Raw genomic sequence first — 12,234 nt, 5'->3', positions numbered from 1 at the left:
ATCATTGTCAATCAAGTGATAGTTGTCTATCACTATCTATCAAGTGATAGGGTTAGAAGACTATCATTGTCTATCTCGAATAGACAGAGATAGTTTTCTATCTCGGTCTATCTCGGATAGAGATAGTGTTCAATCTTGGTCTATCCCAGATAGACACTGATAGTGCTCTATGTCTGTCTATCCTAGATAGACACTGATAGAGAACTATCATTGTCTATCTAAGATAAACAATGATAAACCTCTATCAGAGTCTATGTGAGATTGTCTATCTGAGATACAAAGTTACAGAGGACTATTATTATCATATCTCTTATATTTGAACAAAAAGTAGATTAAGAAAAGAATCAAACCTCACAACAGTTGTGTTTAGGGTGTTTCCAAATCTGTAGTTGGAATCATATCTAAATTATATTATATTTCAAGTTGTTGGGTCTGCATCCCAGTTTCCTACAAGAAAATAATCTGTTATTTTTTTCTATCTAAGAATATATTTTTTTCTATCTAAAAAAGTTAGAAACTTAAAATATATAATATTAAGACTATCACTGTCTATCATACATACAAACCTCTCTTTGCCTTTCCCTTTGACTGTCATTTTCAACTTGGATCTACCAAGAAAAGCAATTTAGTTAATAAATATGAAAAAAAAATAGTATATGACAAACCAGATACTTACCCCAGATTAATATGTTGTTACATAGTCAACCATTGTACCAGGATCATGACTTTCTTTCAATATTCGAAGGCTAAGAGAAGGAGCTTCATTTTTTTTCCTCGCCTTCTTCATGCTCTTGTTGTTATGGAAGATTTTCTAATGGAAGTCTACAATTCAGGGTTTCCGTAATTGACTTTAGCATCGTTTTGATTTCTTCTTGGTCTTATTTTAAAAGTTTTTTATCTTCTACTATTATTTGTTGGCCTTTTCTTAATTCACTAATTTCGTATTATTCTATTTGCTCCTCCTCAACTTCTATGAAATATTTGAAAATTAATTGACATTCTTCTTCTATTGGATGCAGTTTTGTCATGCAAAACTACGAGTGAACAAAAGTTAAATTATTAGAGGAAAAAAAAACTAGCATCATCAGTTATAGATAGTGATAGTAGTCTATCAGTGTCTATCAATGATAGATAGAGATAGAACACTATCACTATCTATCTTTAAAACGATAGACGATGAAAATGTTCTCATTTAAGAAATTACTTATATCTTCGGTTTTGAAAATGCCCTTATTTAGAGTCCTCCATTCGTCTAACACCAAACACTCCCATGTGATGATTCTTGGACCTTTGATTCCAAGTTTCCTTCCAAATCCAACATCTAAATCTAAAAAGTTTTGGGATTGTCTCAAAAGCACAATAAACTAATGCTAATGGGAATCCTTGAAAGTAGACAACAACCTTCTCAATATATGGTGCTCTCTTAAAAAATTGATAGGTTAGGTTGTAAGACAATCTTCCCCAAGGATAGTCTTTGAAGACTTGTTCATCATCCAAAATGTCTAGATATTTGAAATTGACATGGTTATGTTGTTGCTTGGGGATTAAACGAGTTTCTAGGATGTAGAGATTGGCTAATTTAATTTTCAACGACTCTTCCTCCTCATTGTGCAATGCTTTGAAGTTCTCTCTATATCTCTCTTAGTTATATGATCGTCATGAAGAAAAAAAAGTGTTCCTAAGTTCAGACACTTTTCTTTAGCCTAAATCTAATTGAGGGGATTTGTGGCCTCTCAATCCAATTACTAAAAAAATTCCTTCAATCCAAATTATACTATATGGCCATTGAAGTTAAATGCAAGGAAATTTGGCTTCTTTGTATAGCATTGTCTTCTTACTAAGTATTGAGGAATTGGTCGGGTATTTTGGCCATTTTAATATTAATAAAGTGTCCAAATAGGTCATTTAAAACTTTTGGAAAATTGTTTCATCTAACTTTGTTCTTATCAAATTTAAGACCTCTACACTAAAGTAGATTGTAACTCTTAAGTGTCTGTTCTCATTTTCCATGATCAATTCATGTTCTACCTGTTGAAAAGATAAATTTAACAATATATTAGAAAGTAAAATTTGAATGACACCAACAACTATTAAGATAACTATCAATAATATTTAACAATATCTATCACTGTCTATCTCAGATAAAAAGAGGTAGAGTAGTATCTCTGTCTATCTGCTCTATCTCTTTCTATCTGAGATAGATAGAAATAGTGCTCTATCACTGTCTATCTGAGTCTATCTCAAATAGACAAAGATTGTGCTCTATCTTTGTCTAACTCAATTTAAAGTTGTCAACAATAATACTCAACTAAACAAATATAGAGTGCAAACCATATAGAAACTATAGAAACAAATATTAATGTTTACCATTGAAGTATATTACTATTTATCTCATTGTCTATCTGAGATAGACGGAAATAGTGTCCTACCTCTGTCTATCTTAGATAAACGGAGATAGTGCTCTATCACCTTCTTCTTCTCTTCAGATTTGTTTGCTTTTCCTCTGATTATTGATGATTCGTCTTTCATTATTTTCCTTCCTTTGCCTTTGCTTCCATCAACTTTGACCATTTTTTGCTTATCATTAACAAAATTAGGTTCAATAATGTTTAATAAGTATGATTAAAAAGAAGAATTAATGAAATGACAAGAAAAGAGAATGATTATTACCTTGAGGATATGATGATAGATTGTAACCTTGAAAAATTGAAAGTAGCAACGGAGAAGAAGATGAAGATGAAGCATCGTGAGTATTGGTAGAAGCCAACAGAGAACTTTTGTTGTTGAGATAGAAAACGGCGGGATAAAAAATAAGGAACGGAGGTAGAAGCAGCGTGATAGAGGGCGATAGACAGAGATCTTTTATCGTTGTAAGAAGAAGACATGGAAGACGGACGTAGGTATCAGGAGAATTTGAATAGTTCGATTTAATCGTTATCGGGTCGCGATCTTGGGCAGGGATAGTTTTGGTATTTCACTATTTTGGACTTTCTTCTACCAGTTTTGGGTTCTTTTTAAATTTTGCTATACACTGTAAATAGTTTGGGCCTTTTTATTAAATTTGAAAAGACCCCTTTTAATATTTTTTTTAGATTTATTTCTAATATTGTTATCCAAATACAATTTAAAAAATTTAAATTGACGATTAACCATTCTCCTCCTTCGCAATTGATCACGGGTTCTTTTGACTGGTTCAAACCTAATATAGATGGCGTTTAGATTTCTATGGATTTTGCGATGTCACCTTCGACGTGGAGGGGCGTCTTGTCCACTTCGAATGATCGGTGCATCTTTGTTCTAGGAATTTGTTTTTCAGGAAATTCTTTTGTGGATTGGATTGTCAAGTAGTCTACAATGGTTTCATTTAACTTGGTGTGGTATGAAGTGTTTTTGTGTTGTAATTCCTCGGTTCAATGGGTACTGTATCACATGGTGAACTCGTTGTCCTAACCATAGAGGTCGTCCTGACCATGGAGAGATTTAGAAGCAGCAACAAAGCCTTTTTAGACGAGCTCATCGGCAAAACATAGTGCGATTGAGGCTTGATAAGACGAAATAAAGATTGTAAATTTGAAATCGAAAGATGAAGAAGAAGAGAAGTATTAATGAATAATTATTTTTTATTCTCAGTAATTTCAATCTCTTATTTTACAGAATTATCAACTATCCAATAAATAGTTATTATTTGCTTCTTTCGTTGTTCACCAATTTTTTTTCAACAACATATTAAAATTACAATGTAATTAACTAATGAACATCACACAATTTTCAAAGAATCATCCATTACAATATAATACCATTTTAATAAATGTCTATTAGAGAAAAGAAAAATTGGATTACATACATCTTTTTATGTTCCATTTGTGAATTTGGTCAAAAGAACTTCATAATTTTGGCAAAACAACTCAAGAACTCATTTGCGGATGATAACTTTCTTTTATCCTAAAATGTCCTCAACAATATATTTAATTTTAATGTAGTTAAATATTGATATTCAAATATTTGAAGTAACCCCCAAAATTTTAAATCTAAAATTCTTTTAAATTCTTGTTCAAAAAAATCTTTTGAAATCACATATCTTCATTTGAAAATTGAATATCCCCTCTTTTTGAAAATCTAATATCTTCATCTTGTTTCATTTTTTTCCTTTATTTTTTTTAAAAATTTTTTTATCTCGTTTCAATTAAAATCTTCATGCCATTGTTGATCTGTTATTAATGGTCCCTGGAAGTGAGTTTGTTTTCCCTCTCTTGTAATCATCCCATTCTCTTAACATTTTTTGTGTTGTCGCAAATCTTACCTTTCTTTCCCTATGGTTTACACTCTAATTAATTTTTGTTTTATGCCAATCGATCTTAATTTGTAATGAATGGTCTCTTCAGGGGTCTCTTCAGCTTTGGAGTTCGGTTTTTGTGTTTTAATCTTGAAGAGTTATACCGTTAATCTTCATATATTTTGGATGTTGTTAGATCAACTATTTATTTTAAATGTTTACATAATATTTTAATTTTTCAAGAGGTTGAACCATATCTTAGTTTTTATAAGGTTAAATCAAATCTTATTTTCTATAAATAAAATATATTTTAAATACCAATTAAAACCTAGGTTGTTATGACTTTAAAAAATATGTATTTGTGAAATAAACTAACTGTAGATACTTTTTAGGAATTTTTGCAATATAATGATTAATAATGAACTAAATTCAAATTCATTGCTATTTTTCCTAACCTATATACATTTTGCTATTTTCCAATATAAAAATTTTAAAAAAAATACTATTTCTCTTGCAATTTCAACAACTCTTAATTAATTGTGTGTGAAAAATAATATGGATAATATAAAAATTTGAAAAATGCTATTTCTCTTTTTAACTCCAATTTCAACAACTCTTCATTAATTATGCGTGAGAAATAATATGGATGATCAACAAACTCTTAATATATGTTTGTGAATAATCTTGGGAGTGATTTTAACTATTTTAGAATCACTTTTAAAACCACTCTCAAACATGTCGTGTGCTCAAACAATGACAAATTGTTGTAGATAATTTACATACTCTTACTACGTTGTGACAATGACAAAGAGTCCTACCTCATTATTTTTAAATTTTAGTGCATATACCACTAAGAATCCAAAATTTAAGTCATCCATACCAAAAGATTGAAAAAGAAAAAGGAAAAAACCCCAATTTATGTGAGTACAAAAAGGCTCTATATGAATTTGCTTTTGAACTATAGAGTTAGAATCGGTACATAAATATACTTGTGTATGCTAGACCAAGGGCCAAGAAATATCTGACTTCTCCAAACTATTAAAAATGTAAAAAAAAAAAAAGGAAGGAAAAAAAAAGGTTGGAAAGAATTTAGAAAGACAAAATGACATACAAACAGGTGAACGATTGGGGTTAAAGCTTTTCATAGAGGAGGGAAAAAATAGGAAGACAAGGAGAAGCCAAGGAAGAGCAAGCCTCCAACAGTTGCAACTGTGCCTTGGGATATCTTTGATGCCAACATGCTTCCACCAATCACAGCCATTGATGTACAAATTGAATGCCCCAATATGGCTCCCACAGCCACTCCAAGTGCATTTTTGTGTGTTGCTAGCTGCGATACAGACCCCCACACATTTCAACTCAATATGGTTCATTCTTAAGTAAAGTAGTTATGGCTTAAAGTCTTCTTGATCTTTTATTTCATTAGATACAGTAGTTATGGTTTAAATGCTTCTTTTCAACATTTTGAATATAATGGTTATAAAAAAACAGTTCTACCAATATGCCTATTAGTTTTTTGGTACATCATTGAACATAAACCTCATAGAGCCGTCGTCTTTTCTTCCTATCTTTCAAGTCACGTGTAATAGTTAGATTTCAAGTTTCAATATCAATTCAGATTTATGCTAAATGATTAATGAAAATTAAAAGCGAGGTATGGTTATTGCTTCTAGAATATAAAAACTATCGAAACCATGGTTAAATCAAACTTCCATAGAAGTAAAAAAATTGGAAACTGGTCCAGAAGATACCAAACTAAGTATACGATTCTTTTTTTTTAATATATATTTGTGAGCGTCTAAACCAACTTATGTGCACCTTGACTAATCTCATAGGATATTAAATCTTAGGTAGGTGGCCACCATGAATTGACTCATGACCCCTTAGCCCTTTGGTTCTTTTTTTTTTTATGTTCCTACTACCACTAGGTCAACCCATGATGGTCAACTAAATATAAGATTCTATGAAAGAACTTACAGCAATTGTTGCTATTTGACTCCGATCCCCCCATTCAGCAAGAAATGTCAATATAAATGACTGCAAAGCCAAAACGATCTCCAAAATCAGCTTAGGAATTATATATATGAAACTAATGGAACAATGAGGTAAATTTTAATGTTAAATCAGTGATATATTAGTTGGTGGACCTCCAAGAATATGGGTGTGCAAAATCGCAGAAAGAAGCGGCGGAAGGTCGTCTTGGATTGTCCAGCCTCAAGTTTCTCCTCTACCTGAACACATGATTAGAAGTCAATTTAGCGAATAAGAGTATACAAGAAAGCAAGAAGCCATTCTCACATTGACTGAACAAAGACCATCAACCGATACTAACAAACGAGGAAAGGCTAGACAATATAAATTCATGATCCTAAAGATAAATTCCATATAGGGCTAAAACTAAAACAACCATATGCTTTCTTAAAAAGTGAGATAACATGATGGGGACACGTGAATTACATAGATATATTTGTTTGTTCTTCGTGTTCTTGAGTTCTCGAGTGTTCTTGTTAGGGGGTGTCCTAACAAAATCTAGACATGGGAAAGGGTTATGGATATATAGACGTGTATATAAGGAATATAACAGTCCACCATGTAAACATCGAAATCAGGCATACTAAACATGGCCCCTCCAGTATTGAATTAGCCATCTATCCGTTTCACACTGTAGTTCTATTTATTAAATAACAGATAAATGCCTCAAATAAATGCTATTAAAAACAGGGGAAAAAGATAAACTACCAAACATCTGTATTATGATTATCTTCATAATATGGGTGGTGAATCACCAAATCTTTTATAAAAAATGTCCAATAGAAATAAGGAGCTTCACGACTAGAAACTAATATCAGACAACAAAGAAAAATGCAGACACGAATCCATAACTCCACAGAAAATAAAGCACAAGCATCAAACTGCAAGAAGATGTCAACGATAGCATACTTCTTCCATTTCCTTTTTAGTTGAAGATTTCTCTGATTTGGATCTCCAAGCAATGTAAAGTAACCGCAATCCAAAAAAAGCATACAGAACTGCAGAAAACAATATAAAAACATAGGCTGACATCACTATAATCGATATCAGAAGAAACAAACAAAAATAAAGACTCTAGCAGAAGTATGCAACTTAGACAGAGTCACGGTTAGCAAGTAAAACTATAAATGTAGCCTCATCATCTGGAAAAGGTACCATTACAACAACAGCCCAAAATAACAGGCCGTAGTAGTTTAAGCGATGCGTCAATTTAAATTTAATATGTGAATGTACAAAAAGTGCAGGGATGGCTCCTACAAGTTTTATCTTATTCATCGTTTGAATTCACTAAGCTTGTTAAGTTCATAAGACGTAAGAAAGAAGGGTTTGCATTAATGTGATATCAGTATGCCACTGTGGCTAACTTATTTAATTGATTAATTTAAAATATTGAATTAAATAAATCCATCGTCAAAAAAAGTGGGTTAGTACCTTCAGTTAAATACCTGAAAGTATGGAGGTTCAGCTAAAGTGGTAGTACCACCTTCTAAGGGTAAAACTTGAACCCAAACCCGAAACCACGAATCGCACTTTCATTGGAAAAATAGCGCCCTACAGGTTTCTTGTACATAAATCTAAGACATGTGTATTCAAGTTAGTACGATAATCTTGATACCGAGATTTTGAAGAAATATTTCCTTCTAAGAAGGATTGTATAGAAATAACCCAAGAACTAATTTGATCATTTAAATTCACTGAAAAATGAAATGAAACAAAAGGTTAATCAAGGTTGATTGAGTCAAATACTGTTTGGTTGAAACCAGAGTTGCATTTAAACCCAAGCCAATTTAATTCTAGAACTATCTTGACACGTTGATTAGTTCACAGTTTTAACTGGACCAAACTAGTTTAAACTAGTTAAGTTGATTAACTAGCCATAGGAAGGTGGTTTAATTCAATTCCAGTTTAGTATGGACGTATGATTCAGATTTCTGACCAACTTTTTGAATTATTGTATTGCATCAATTATAATAATTGATTTGATTCATTCAAAAAATTAAGTGAAACAAAAATTTAAGGGAATTTTAATCCCTATTGAGTCTAGTTTCCATTTAGTCTCTAAATTTCAAAAAGTTACACTTTTACCCTTGATTTTTAGTTTAATTTCCATTTAATCCCTAGATTTCAAAATGTTACCATTTTTTATTTTTGATATCCGTGAGCATCCCGACCAGCTTACGTACACCTTGACTAGTCTCACGGGATCGCTTATCTGACCCTACAACATTTGGGTGTCAATGAAACTCGTAGGATATCAACTCCTATGTAGGTTACCACCATGGATTGCATCCATGACTTCTTAACTCTTTATCGAGATCATGCCCTCATATTTACCACTGGACCAACCAATGATGGTTTCAAAATGTTATATTTTTAACCTGAGTTTTGACTTTAGTTTCATTTGGTCCCTAGGTTTCAATACTTTATACTTTTACCCTTGAGTTTTTATTAATACTCACTTTGGTAATTGATGGCAACTTTTAGTTAACTAATTTAAAATAATTTTGATGTGAAAATATTTAATTAATTTTAATAATGACGGAAAATCAGTGAAAACTAATTTAATTCTTTTAAATTAATTAATAGACATTAATAATAAGGATTAAAAGTGAGTATTTAATGAAAAATCAAAGTTAAAAGCATACTTGCGTCTTGCAGCACTAGCGGCAATAGAAACAAAACTTAAAATTCAGATAAAAAATAAAAATGTAAAATTTGAAAATCTAGGAATAAAATAGAAATCAAATTCAAAACTAAGGGGTAAAAGTGTAACATTGTGAATCCTAGGGACCAACGGAAACTAAACCCAAAATCTAGGGACAAAAAGGTAATTTCTCCAAAATTTAACCAAGTTTATTAAGGTCAATTCCCTTTGGTCGAAACCAAAGCTGCGTCAAAAACCCAGATTTTTTGGTCTCACTCAGATGACGCCAACTCTTTCTTATTGTTACAGACGGTAGGGATATTAGTGACTCTTTACTCTTCGAATGAACTCTTCCTTTGAGGTATAGATGCTTTTAGGAGGCTCTTCTCTTGGTAGCAAGCCTTTTGCATAGGTAGAAAATTTGAAGTCAGGATTTTGTATTCAACCCATCTTCTGCTTTCTATCTATAGAAGTTTAGTTTATTTACTGATACGTATAGATACCACTAAAACTAAGTGAATGAGCGAATCTTAAGATTTTCTTTTCTTTTCTTTTCTTTTCTTTTTCTTTTCATTGTTGATAGAGAAAAGTGACAACTAATAGAGGCAGTGAAATAACAGAAGAAAATTGTCAGAATTATCAACCCTATGTATGAATGGAATTACAACTGTAGGGGAATCGTCAGGTAATAACCAGGAAATATATATTAGAAAAGATACTCCCAAAAGATATAGTCAAAATAGAATGAATAGCATCATAGAGTAGTCTATAAATAGATATACTCCAAAAAGAATAAAATACCATGTACGTACCTGTAGCGGCATTATTGGTATGTTTCCTTGATATCAAATTCGGCACTATCCTACCTAAACCAGTTGAGAGTACCTAATGGACATGGAAATAGTTCTACTATTAGTCACTAGAGTGAGGATATTGGCGTGCAGTTGCTAAACAATCCAAAAAGAAAAAACAAATACAGAACCATACTATAAAACTAAGTTGGAAACTTAAAATAAATTTTTATTCTAGGAGCTAAATGAAAATGAAAGATTCATTCAACTTACTGTCATTACAATCAGGGCAGCGAGCGCACCAGATAAAACAATGGACTTGGGGTGGCGCATAGCCATAAGCGCAGCAATTATAAATGTCTCATCTCCAATCTACACACAAATATTCCAGAAAAGTTAAAATGAACTTGAACAAACAGCCAGTTAGATAAAAGATTTCCATTTCCCATCCTTCAATCTTCAGTTCATGTCAATAGCTCAATTGAACTGACACTGCACGAATTCACCCAAGTGCATTTTGGAAAAGTTCACATAAAGTATAAGTGAGAATAGAATCATCTACACCAACCTCACTGACAATTATCATCGACAAACTCGCAAAAAATGCGTCAAAAACTCCAAGACCAATGGAGTCCATGTCAAGATTAAGATCTTCTGGGTCAACACCATCCTTTTTTGCAGCAATCGTGTCACTGTTGCTCCAAGAAATCTAATGAAGGGAAATACAGACGAGAATAACATCATGAAAGAACTGAAACTAGAATTTAAAGACGAAAAGAAAAAGGAAATGATCAATTGGGGTTCACATTTTGATCCCGAATTCTTTTATTTTTCAGAATGGCCAAACAAGATGCTCTAAACAAGGCAAAAGAGCCATTACTCAAAATAGCAGCCAATGCCAAAAAAAAGAACGGGCAAACAACTAAGATTATTAAATCCCTAATAATCAGTTTATATAGCTGGTTGCTTAAACTGTTTGGAAACTTTACTAAAATTCCCCATTTGTGCCTCACAAACATGCCTGTTATTTTAAAGAAAGAATATCAGAAAACATAATTTCAAATGTTTTCTCAGTAGTTCCAAAAATAATACTCCATATTCAAGTACTAATTGCTTTTTAAGTATGAAGTGATTTAACCCACATTACATTTTTTCAAGTTCATATAAATAAAACTAAGTGAAAACATACGAATAAATATGTTTCAAACAGCTTCAAAAATTGAACACAACTCTAAAAAGTCACATTCTGGAAACACTCCCAACAATCTCCTAAGAAATCCTAAACCCATGTCAACTGGCCTTCTTCAAGTTCTCCAAAACAAAACCAGCACCATCTAGTTAAACGGTATTAGCTACATGGTACAAAATACCACAATGCCATCTTCCCTCGCGGCCCCCTGGAATTACAATTGTTTTAATCTTTTTCATAAAAAAGCAGGTAGTGAAAAGTCTACAACGCTCAAGAGTGTACCTCAATAGTTAGTTCTATTTACAATGTACAAGAATGAAAACAATTATGCCAAAAAACACAGATCTCAATCTCAATATAACCCCAAAGCCCAAAATCCCCTCCTGGCATGGCCGGCACCAGAGATTCACAGTCCACCAATAATTTCACATACATAATAAACCGCTTTATACAGAGCATAACAATAAAGATAACGAATCGTACTCACCTTGCTACGACGACCGAGATCCTTAGGTCCATCCAACTCATCTTTCTCCACTTCCGCAGAATACACCTTAAAAACACCCAACAAACAATACAAATCAAACCCATCATAAGAAGGGCATAAAGAAAGAAACAAAAAGAAGAGAAATGATAGATGAATACCTGAAGGGAGGCAAAGAGAGAAAGAAGAAGCAGAAGGAGGAGAAAAGAAGAAGAGAAAGAGAGGTTTGCAGTAGGGTTTGAACGCAAACCCATTGAAGAAAAAGGGATTAAGAAGATAGTGGATGGATGGAGTTAGTTCTTTGTAAACGGGGATCTGAATCGGAGAAGAAATTGAGAAGGTGGGATCTCTCTCAATTGCAAAGGAAGATCAGATCTGCATTGCTTTGCTGCAATTGTACAACACCCACAACTTGAATTTGCGAGATAGAGAGAGAGAAAGAGGGAGATGCTTCTTCGAAGCTAGAGATCCACCATAGCCAAAATCATGGAAGCTTTTTTGCTTTATTTATTTCTTTTTTAAAAAAAATCAAGTAAATATTTTGACCAACGGGTTAGAAAGTGGTGAATTAAGCGTTTATTTTTTTGGCTGATTGATTGGTTTTTTTTTTGGCTGATTGATTGGATAATTATGGATCTCTTCTTTAAAACTTTTTTATTGCTTTTTGCCAATGCGAAAATTCAAAACTATCCCCAATTATGGAGATTCCCCGGTTTGATCGGGGATGGGGTCAAACCGGAGGGGCCCAATACAGGGACGAGGATGGTATAAATCTGTCTCTTATACACATCTAGATGTGTATAAGAGACAGCGGGGCGGGGA

The 12,234-nt window shown here is 32.6% G+C and overlaps 1 protein-coding gene across 1 annotated transcript; it reads right to left on the bottom strand.

Moving 5' to 3' along the window:
- Positions 1-5,188: 5,188 nt before the first annotated feature.
- Positions 5,189-11,928, bottom strand: LOC120079443 (GDT1-like protein 4). Its single transcript, XM_039033622.1, has 9 exons — positions 11,574-11,928; positions 11,416-11,481; positions 10,308-10,448; positions 10,013-10,111; positions 9,761-9,833; positions 7,214-7,302; positions 6,421-6,504; positions 6,251-6,310; positions 5,189-5,603 (listed from the first exon to the last, which is right to left on the bottom strand). The coding sequence occupies exons 1-9, from the start codon at positions 11,664-11,666 to the stop codon at positions 5,415-5,417; spliced, it is 894 nt and encodes a 297-aa protein (XP_038889550.1). The 5' UTR covers positions 11,667-11,928; the 3' UTR covers positions 5,189-5,414.
- Positions 11,929-12,234: the final 306 nt, after the last annotated feature.

The sequence above is a fragment of the Benincasa hispida genome, chromosome 6 (genome assembly GCF_009727055.1).
Source record: "Benincasa hispida cultivar B227 chromosome 6, ASM972705v1, whole genome shotgun sequence".
Classification (NCBI taxonomy): Eukaryota; Viridiplantae; Streptophyta; class Magnoliopsida; order Cucurbitales; family Cucurbitaceae; genus Benincasa; species Benincasa hispida.
The sequence above is the reverse complement of the archived record's forward strand: the minus strand, read 5'-3'. Positions and strand labels throughout refer to the sequence as shown.